Source organism: Ictalurus furcatus, chromosome 1 (genome assembly GCF_023375685.1).
Source record: "Ictalurus furcatus strain D&B chromosome 1, Billie_1.0, whole genome shotgun sequence".
NCBI lineage: Eukaryota > Metazoa > Chordata > Actinopteri > Siluriformes > Ictaluridae > Ictalurus > Ictalurus furcatus.
In genome coordinates this window covers 19892474-19902996 of record NC_071255.1, presented here as the reverse complement: position 1 = coordinate 19902996, position 10523 = coordinate 19892474, and the positions used below count along the sequence as shown (strand labels likewise).

General features: G+C 37.5%; 1 protein-coding gene across 2 annotated transcripts; it reads left to right on the top strand.

The window, feature by feature from the left end:
* Positions 1 to 304: 304 nt before the first annotated feature.
* Positions 305 to 9515, top strand: LOC128611835 (cytochrome b5 reductase 4). 2 transcript variants are annotated; one of them, XM_053631653.1, is made up of 16 exons: positions 305 to 750; positions 999 to 1152; positions 1823 to 1923; positions 2163 to 2247; positions 2965 to 3000; positions 3167 to 3239; positions 3518 to 3575; positions 3756 to 3849; positions 4342 to 4374; positions 4766 to 4888; positions 5008 to 5148; positions 5669 to 5818; positions 6101 to 6251; positions 6992 to 7078; positions 7232 to 7393; positions 7946 to 9515. In XM_053631653.1, exons 1-16 carry the CDS (start codon positions 670 to 672, stop codon positions 7998 to 8000), a joined length of 1584 nt encoding a protein of 527 aa, XP_053487628.1. In that variant the 5' UTR covers positions 305 to 669; the 3' UTR covers positions 8001 to 9515. The 2 variants fall into 2 exon arrangements, with proteins under 2 accessions (XP_053487628.1, XP_053487634.1); XM_053631659.1 differs by having other exon boundaries at positions 717 to 750; positions 1003 to 1152.
* The last annotated feature ends 1008 nt before the right edge of the window (positions 9516 to 10523 follow it).

Sequence of the window (10523 nt, the reverse complement as noted above, 5' to 3'; positions counted from 1 at the left end):
TATAAAATCACCAATATAATTTTACCTTATTTGCATTTGAATGCGATATAAATCAATTAACAAAAAAGCTCCAAATAACAACAAACGAAACATGGATGACAGAGACACAGTTTATAAAGATTTATATAAGGAAGAAAACAGTATGTGACGTTCTTAAAAGCGTGATCTTTAGGCTTTTCTTATTATTCAGTAAAGATGCTTTGTAAGTGGCAAAATCTATCAAAACTGTAGCATTACGCTAGAGGGCGCGTCACTACGTGTCATGTCGTCATATCTCTGCGACTTTTATTTGGAAAAGCAAAATAGTGACGTGAGATTGGTGCGCTGTCGCCGGTGCTAATATTATAAAATTAGAGCTAAGCAACAAGAATTATATTCACAAATTATATTAATATGTATGAACTCTGCGTTTCCTCTAGCTGTTTATTTGGATTCAAACACTTGGGCGGTCTGAGAGAACTGGCGAGTAGGTTGAACTGTTCAGAATGGTAACTGTACGATGGGGAAATGGTACAACTTTACCGCCTCTGAGGAAGAAACATTTCGTCATCGTCAACTTGACATTTCCGCTTGAATAAAGCTGTTGCCGCAGCTTGCTGGGGAAGAACGAAATCTAACGTTGTAATTGCAGTGTTTCTTGGGAATTTGAGCTGTTTTAGAAGAGCAGAGATGCTGAATGTGCCCTCGCAGTCATTCCCCGCAGTGAGCTCTCAGCAGCGAGTCGCTCCGGCCGGCCAGCCCAGGAACAAGGTCTGGATCTTTTCCTCTAATGAGTGTGTTGTCTGTTTAATCCAATATCAACCTGTGTCTAACAATCTGGCTTCTAATGTAGACGATTTTGTTCCCATAACCAGTAGATGCTTGCTTGTAATCAATCAGCCTGTACAAGTTAGAGAGCTCTTCCAGTTTACTCCAGTCCCCCCCCATCCCCGTCCCCGACCCCGAATTTATATCAGTTTCAAATTGTGCCATCACTGAGAATGCTTTTGTGTGTCTAGGTAGCCCTGAAGCCGGGTCACAGTCTTATGGACTGGATCCGGCTCACCAAAAGCGGCCATGACCTGACTGGACTGAAGGGGAGATTGATCGAGGTAACAGAAGAGGAACTAAAGAAACACAACACTAGAAATGACTGTTGGACATGTATAAGAGGTGAGGCCTTAAACACACGAAGGAAACAAAGGAGACCTGTTGGACTGGTATTGTTCTTAAAAAGCTATTTAGTTTGCTTGTGTCCCTCACTTTTCTTCGTACTGTTTATTTTACGTAAAGGAAATCAATTCTAGAGGTTGTTTATGGCACAACAGACAGGTTGTTGCTTTTAGAGATCACTGTATTTTGTAGAATGTATTATTTCTGATCACAGATGGGAGATTATTGTTTATTGAAAAGTGTTCGGTCCCACCCATGTGTACAGTGCTTCCAAAATAGTGCTTTATATATTTTAATTAAATCCAGCTAACAGCTTTTAAACACAGGCACATCTTTGCCAGCTGGTAAGATATTTGTAAGCTTCCTTATTACTTGAATAAATTAATCACCACATACTCAAAATTTTCAAATTTCCTTACTGTTGTGTTATATTCTTTTTTTCTTTAAAAAAAAAATGTATTAGTAGCAGTAATTCAGAAAGTCTTTGCTTTACCAGCTAAGGCTGTGTATTGAAAGCTGATAGCTAGGCAGATTAAGATGGATCTTCCAGCTGTGTTCAGTGTTTAGATTTGTGTACAGCTGTGCATTGTGACCAGACTTCATCACCAGCCATTTGCTAAATACTAATGATCAGATTTGAGCCCTGCTAACTGTGTGTGTTCTACTGCAGGTATGGTGTATAATGTGAGTGCATACATGGATTTCCACCCTGGTGGGGAGGAGGAGCTGATGAAGGCAGCTGGTATTGATGGTACTGACCTGTTTGACCAGGTAAATAACACGAGTTGCAAATATTTACAACACAAAGTGTACATGTTCCCCAACCTGATATTGTGTATTGTGCTGTGATAAGCTATTTAGCACGTGGAGTGTGTATATATTAATCTGTTAGAAAAATTGCTTATGCAAAGCTAAAAGGTACAGCAGTGATTGATGATTGTTTAAACTTTTTGTGTCTGAGTAAATTTTACAATTAGTGTTAAGACCATGTGCTTCATGTCAATTGACAGGTGCACCGTTGGGTGAATTATGAGTCCATGTTGAAAGAGTGCCTGGTCGGCAGGATGGTGGTAAAAGCCAGCACAGTCATTAAAGGTATAAGTCCTTATAAAATGTCCATTAGCTAAACGATCAGCATTTCATGAGAACAAGAGTACCATATACACTATCCAAATGTTTGTGGACATCTGACCTTCACAATCAAATGTGGGCCTTTCCCAAACTGTTGCCACAAAGTTGGAAGTACAGAATTGTATAGAATGTCTTAGTATGTTGTAGCATTACAGATTCCCTTCACTAGAACTAAAGAGGCCCAAACCTGTTCCAGCATGACAATGCCCCTGTGTACAAAGTGATGTTCTCACTAATGCTCTTGTGGCTAAATGAGCACAAATCCCCACATTCATGCTCCAAAATCTAGTGGAAGCCTTCCCAGAAGAGTAGATGTTACTATAACACCAAAGGGGGAACTAACTCTGGAAGGGGATGTTCAAAAATCATATATGGGTGCGATGATCAGGTGTCCACAAACTTTTGGCAATATTGTATTTTGTGTATCTGTAATTTGTCTGACCTTAAAAAGTTTAATCAAACATCTTCATGTTTGAAGCCATGTTGTGGTAACAAAAATGAACTCATTAAATGTTTTCCTTCTGTTATTGAGTGCTGACCTTATAATAATTGTATGAACGTTGTAATTAATTATGATATGACTATAGACATCATAAAAACAAGGAGTTACAAATGACGTTGTGCTGCAACATGTGCAACAATTGTATCAGTGACTCGTGAGATGTTTGTTTGCTCCAACAGCAAAGCCATCGAAACCTGAGAACAGTCTTCTGAATGGTAGGAATACAAACATGCATTTAAGGAATATAAAGTATTTTTGTGTAAATGTTAGTTGTGGGGACTGGATAACAAAAGAAGGTGTATGGCATCACAAAAAAAGTTTTAAAATGTTAAAATATTCATGCAGTTGCTCTGTAATGAGAGCTGTTTATCTACATTTTAGGTCTTGCTCCTCCTGCTACTTTGTTGTTGGATTCAGCAGCAGCAGCCCCAGCGCCAAAAGACAATCACCCTCGGTATGCTTGAATTTCATTCATTTAGAATTTATCCTGGTTGATTATGCCTCTATTCACTTTTACTTGCAAAAATACTCGCCAAAATTATTGCATCTCCTGTACACAGGTGACTGTGAATGCTACTGATTCCAGTGAGGCTTTTTAGCTTTATTGAACTCTTAAATTAGTATTATTAGCTGTAGGTAATGAATGTCTTAAATAAACAAGTCTAGATTTATTAGCATAGGCCAGAAAAAATAGTTGTGGAACTGTATCTTTTTTCTCCCCCTTCTTTTCAGATATGACTGGTTCCAGACAGAGGAAACTGTTAATATTGTTATTTACACCAAGCGTAAGGTTGGACTGTTTTCATCATGTCAATTCACTATAACAATGTTGTTATGCTGTGATAGTGAGATTTGTTTTTAGAATTGTCCCTTCACTTCTCATGTTTTAACCTGTTCTTTTTAATTCTCTATGACTTATCTCTCTTCCTCTTGCTCCGTCTCTCTCCTTCCCTCCTCCTTTCTGTGTCAGATTCCGAGATCTGGCTGTTCAGTAGTGGACCATCAAGGAAACATTCTGCGGATAGAGGTGCTTTTAGGACACTGGTCATATCTACTTCACTGGAGTGAGTTGTGTCATCTTCTTCTCTTTTCTTTGCGTGTTCTATATGTACACAAAGCTTACCTAGATTCAGGGTAATGTCTCACTGATCGGAAAGCTCCACCCTGAAACACAGTAACTATGATTCTATGAAAATAATTGTGACTGTCAGCAGGTAGTCAAAAGGCATTGTGGATAATGTAGGGTTAACCAGAGTGACAAGAGATCAACATGTCAATGAAATTTATTTTCCCAATAAAAACAGTTCAACTCAATTTTTGTACAAAATGCATTGAATGCCACAGATGATCACATGGTAGTTATAAAGATGAATATGAAAGTTGTTCAGGGTGGAATTTTTCCTTTAAGTTCAGCATAGAATCACCTGCTTGTATTTTTATATATATATATATATATATATATATATATGTATGTGTATATATATGTATGTGTATATATATATATATATATGTGTATATATATATATCGTTATATAGAGTATTGAATGTGCTTTTAGGTCTTTCTCATGAAGTAGAAGAAAATGTTATAGGTAAGTGATTCTTTTTCTTATTTCTATTATGTTACATGTCGGTGAGATGCAGGTGTTTAACTCGGCAGATTTCTTTATCTACTGAAGCAAAAATGGTTAGTGAAGATCGAGTTTGTCCGCAGTGTCATTGGCAGCAGGTGTCTGAGGTTTGTCAGTGCAGATCTCCGTTAAAGGCAGAGTATGCACAGTGAAAACCAGCCTCAAAGAGTCTCATTAGCATGGACATTCTCTTGCTCACTTGTATCCCCAGCTTGTACACAACCTCGCACCACTGTCCACAGTTAAATCATCCACACTGAAATTCATTACCTCATAACAATGCCTACTCAAACTAATATCAGTACTTGATTGATGCATCCTGACAGTTTCCTCTCCACTCTTGTAATGCCAGTTCAGACAGTGAGTTCGGTCGGGAAGGTCGAGGTGTGTTTGCACAAAGTGCTCAAAGCCAAGTGGGCACAACTGGGTCAACCCCTAGAATCCCATGATTCATTTATTCAGAGTAAACACCGCGGTAAGTCAACTGCCTGTCCTGTGTTCCATGTCTGAATGAAAAGTTATGTAATGAATCAATAAGTTTGGGTACAAATCAATTGAGTGAAAACAGCTTTGAATTTTGTTTTGGGAATTCAGGGCTGTTCTACAGAGACTGTGTATTGGTTTCAAAGAAAGACGTTACACATGACACGCAGCTCTACTGTTTCCGGTTACCTCCTGGAGCACAAATGCAAATCCCTGTGGGGAGACATGTCTACCTCAAAGCGTCCTTTCAGGGTAAATCCTTAATTACTGTATTGAGGCTAAACATTGCAAATAAATATGTTCTTCAGAATTAGAACTACAGGGTGTCCCAGAAGTCTCCATACATAGCGGAAATCAACACTTTTTAGTAAAATGTAAATTTATTTACAAAACATCCTCGACATGATTGATTGCCATTTCTTTGTAACCACACATGGAGTAGTCTCTCTCACTCATGATGAACTCGTGTTAACACATCTGGTGTAATGCATGTAATCGAATATCCATCGCAACCTTGAAACAGCTTCCTGATCCAGCCATGAGAATGATTTCAATACATTCTTCTTTTGTTAAAGCCGTTCTTAAAGGCTATCTGAAAAATATATATATATATAATATAAACTAAGTATGAAACATTTTGATATACATTTTTGCTAAAAAGTGTTCATTTCCCATATGTACGGAGACTTTTGGGATACTGTGTAACTTAACTTACTTACTTGGGACACTGTGTAAGTGTAACTTACATAAACGTATGTTTTCTTATAAACAGGCAGTGAAGTTGTAAAACCCTACACACCAGTAGACCAGGTGCTCATGCCCCAGATTCACTCCAGCAACACGCTGAGCTCTGAAATCTATCTGATGATTAAGATCTATCCTGATGGAGCATTCACACAACATTTGGACAACCTTGACATCGGTGTGTGTGTGTGTGTGTCCTGTTAATTCTGGTATTTGTACTGTACATATTTGAGGTCATGAGTGGTAGAATTCATGATGTATATTTCTATTCGAGAACATTCATACACTTTATTACAAGTTTTTGCTTGTGTTCATTCTGAAAGTCATTCATTCGTTCATTTAATGTTAATTGTCCACTCCCTCAAGACTTCTTTCCTTCTACAACTAAAATGTAAATTTAAAGTTGAATGTATTCATGCATGTCTGTAAATTCACCTGTAAATTGTTGGTTCTCTGTCAGGAGCCACTGTGGCCGTGAGTGGTCCAGAGGGTCCCTTTACACTCAGGAGTCTGCGTGATGTCACTCATTTGTACCTCTTAGCTGCTGGCACTGGTTTCACACCCATGGCTCGCCTCCTCTGCCTTGCCTTACAGGACCTGCCTTCTGTCAGGTTACATGCTACACATACCCACATGCAGGCTCGGGAGTAGTTACCTAACTGTGCAGCACTTTCAGGAATATCCGTTGCTTACACTATAATGGGCCAGTAGTTCAGTTTAGCCTTTTTTGCAAGTTTCATTTCAGCTCTGAATTTTTATTTTGCTGGTGGAAATCTCCAAGCATTTAAGTTCAATTTAGAGTGCCAATGGGTAATTATAAACCAATCCTTTATGGAGCTTAATTCATCTTTTATAATATAACTTTTTATAATATAAATTTAATCCACAATGAAAAACACTAGGCCTGTTATATGAAAATAACAAACATACATTATTTTAAAATGATGGACTCTGTTTTTAATAACAGGACATGTTCTTGAGTGTATAATATATATATATATATATATATATATATATATATATATATATATATATATATATATATATAATCATATATTCAGTGATGCAGAATCTTTAAGAGACTATTATGATAAATCTAAGAACTTATGTTATTGAACTAACTCCTAGTTAATAATGCCATTTTATTTTATTACAATGAATGAACTGTTTCCGTATTTGATATGTTATTGTCTTCATTAAGAATTCACTGTAAAAAAAATTTAAATCAGAAAAGTTTCGAAGATGATCTGATCCTAACATTTCTCATAGGTTTGGCTTTTTCTGTTGCTTGAGATGTTCAGAGCACACAGTCAGTCTTCTGTCCTTAATAATGTTGTTGCTGCCCCCTCAGAAAGACCAAGCTGATGTTCTTCAATCGTCAAGAGAGGGACATTCTGTGGTACTCTCAGCTAGAGCAGCTGTGTGCAGAGGAAGAGAGGTATAGACCTTTCACTCCAGTTAACAATTCGACAATAAGCGACTTCTTGCACGTTGCATTTACTGGCTACACAGAAGAACTTATAAGCTGTGCATACATCGCTCAGGTAACATTTGTTTCAGCACAGAAGTACTTAATCCTGCCTTTTGTCAGATTTCAGGTTGAACACATTCTCTCAGAGGCTGCAGACTCATGGACAGGCAAAAGAGGACGAATCAATGCCACGATGCTGCAGGCATTCCTGGAAAGACCAGGAGACTCCAAGTGCTTAGTGTGTGTGTGTGGGCCAACTGGTTTCACTGAGCTGGCAGTGCAGTAAGTATTCCAGTCTGTTTCCATGCCTACAACTTCTTTTACTCACACAGATCCTTTGTGTATGAAATTTTAACACTAAACTACATATTATTCTATTAACCCTGCTATTATGTTGGGAAAAAAGTTATATCCATTATGTTATGGGTCAAAATGACTTCCACAGTTTAAATGCACACTAAAACAGCAAAGAACAGCTGAAAACAGTAAACCTTTATTATGGCTTGTCCGAGACAAGCCGTAAGATGAAATATTTACATATATATTCATGACCTTAAATGAGGAAAGTAAAAAAAAATTCAAAGAGAAAAAGAGAGATTAACCAGTATTTCAGACATCTCAAATGTAGAAATGGGTCAAATCGACCCATAACATAATAGCCCTCTTGATGTATTAGATATAACCTTAGAAATCAACAGCTTCTTTATGAGGTCCTGCTATAACACACAAACGTAAAAATAAACAGACTTTAACTGCTGTCAAGTCATTTTAAAAGGAGTTTTTTTCTAACCACCATGCATCTGTCATATCTTTCTCTGGTTTATATTCTTACAGGCTGGTCAAGAAGCAGGGACTCAGTGAAAAGGACATTCACATTTTCAAGAGTTGAGCCCTAAAACTGAGTACTAGAGATTTCTATGCATCACAGACTGCAACGACCTTTAGTAACTCCCAATGATTGATTTGAGGTTACTATTCAGTAAATAGCAATGCCCTTCTCTTACATATATGATCATCTGGAAATCCTATGCACTTCTTTCATCTCATCATTTCCGGGTCACCTGTCCTTCTGTCATGGGCTGCTTTTATTTAACATATAAATTTGGAAGGAATTTGCTGTCTGCAGTTGTGGGATATAGCACTGCCAATGTAAATTCAAATTGTATCCATCAAATGCATTTTGGTTCTATTTTGTTATATGGCATGGTCATTTTCTCTTATTACAAAATTTATATATGACCCAATCAGCTAAACCATGCAGCCAGGGAATGCTAATTGTAAATGTAAATGAGTCTGTTTAGATTTTCACTTGAAAAGTTAACTGTGTAGATTCACTCCACAGCCCTCGATTGGTGAGCTGAACTGAAACTAAAGAGCTCATTTTGAAAATAGTGCCCTGGTTTGAGTATTTATGGCTTCTGTATAGTTTGGACTTATTTAGCAATTTATTATTATTTATTATTTGAACTTGAACACACCGTTGTACCAGAAAAGGTCTAACTGTTTCCCAGATCTTGAGAGTGAAACTGGATTTAGAGATGCTGGTATATTTGTTAGACAGTTTTAAATGCAGGTAGCATTAAACACTGAAGTGGTAGGAGCACCAAGGCAGGGACAACAAATGTCAGCATTTTGTGATTTTCTTTTGTTTGTCGTCTAGAGCAGTGTTTCCCAACCGGGGTGCCATCTGATGAGAGCAGGGGTGCCGTGTAAAAATCCTTCAAACATTTCTAAAATGCCAAAATGTGTATAAAACATTTAATATATATGATAACTATCCGATGTCTGAAATAATAACACAGACACAGAAATAATAAGACAGACACACACACATGATGATGATGATGATGATAATAATAATAATAATAAAAAATTATACCTAAAAATAATAATAATTTCCCCCCCCAGACCCCCCTCGCTGACCTGTCAGCAGTGCGTCAGCATCAGTCTGTGTAACGTATGCGTGGGTTTTATCCTAATAATTAGCATGTGACGGTGTGTGTGTGTAGTGCAAAAGAGTATGGACATATTTTTTTTAAAAGAAATGCTCCAGATGCTTCTGGACCCTCAGCTTCATCCTCATGTAGCTAACGCTGTCTAGCATTAGTATTTGTGTAGGGTGCCACAATATATATATTTTTTTAATTTTCAAAGGGTGCTGTGGCTGAAAAAAGGTTGGGAAACGCTGGTCTAAAGGACTGACTCATGCTTGCCTCACTAGTCTTAAGTGAGTCTCCAGATTAGTCTCGTATCAAGCCAGTGAGCCAGGAATATAAACATCTCTCTGATCCAGCAGGGCTCTAGAGTTGGTGCAAGGAATATGGAATTGTAAACAAAATGAATAAAATGTACAAAAATTCACAATAAAATTATACAACACTGAAATATTGTGACTTGTTTGTTTTTAAATAAAGAAGTAGGATAGCAGTCAAACTAGCTGTCATTATGTTGGGGTTACTTTTGGTTTATGTAAGGGTTAGTGCTTTGTTTAAGGTTAGGGTTGGGTTTACAGGTAGAGTTTATTTAGGGTTAAAGTGAGATTGAGGTTGGATTAACACAGTTAGTGTTTGTGTAGAGTTAGGTTAGGGCTATGGCCAGGGTTTACCTAGTGTTAGGATTGTTCAACTTCCAAGGTTTGCAGATGGTTAGGGTTTGCTAGGGTTAAGGTTTTACTATGATTTTACACTTTCAAAACTGGTGAAAAAGGCAGGGCAAGAGGGAGACGATACAGCCCACAGGCTAAATATATACATTGTATATATTGTACATTGTAAAGACCTCCTATACAATTGTTTGGGGAGGTACCACATACTGTATGTATGTATGTGATGGTCAGGTGTCCACAAACTTTGCTTGTATAGTGTATCAGCAGCACATCATTAGAAAATATCAATCCACTGTAAAACAAATACGAAATACAAGAAAGACAAATTAAAACGTTTTTCGTGAGCTTTGCGAAAACCCACATTGCTTTGGAAAACTTTTCCCCCAACGCCTAGAGTGACAGGCAGCAATATTAATTTCCACTAGATGGCAGTGTGGGTTATTATTTACTAGTCGGGCTTTGACGGGATAGCTGAAGAAGAAGCCAGTAGCCGGTGTTGCCAGATCAGTGACACACGGAATCATTGAACTGACTTTGAACTTCATTAATTATCTTCATGACTAATAACTACTAACTGCTTTCACAGAAATAAATGTGCCAAGCTGTACTTTCAATGTGACATCATTTGTACCTTTAGGGTGTATCTTTTACCTGGGAAGGTGTATGTGGTGTACTTTTGGCTTTTAGAATAAAGCTTTAAAGGGTACATCAGTACAACTACTATTAATTTTTTAAGGTACACTTTCACGTTTACAGGTAAAAGATACAGTACACACTAAAGGTACAGATGTTCCCTTGATGGTGCCA

Excerpts from the sequence above, each read along its gene's own strand:
- LOC128611835 (XM_053631653.1), top strand. The coding sequence starts at position 670 with ATGCTGAATGTGCCCTCGCAGTCATTCCCCGCAGTGAGCTCTCAGCAG. Across the intron at positions 1,924-2,162 it reads GTACTGACCTGTTTGACCAG|GTGCACCGTTGGGTGAATTA; the intron begins GTAAATAACACG and ends GTCAATTGACAG. Across the intron at positions 3,576-3,755 it reads TTATTTACACCAAGCGTAAG|ATTCCGAGATCTGGCTGTTC; the intron begins GTTGGACTGTTT and ends TTTCTGTGTCAG.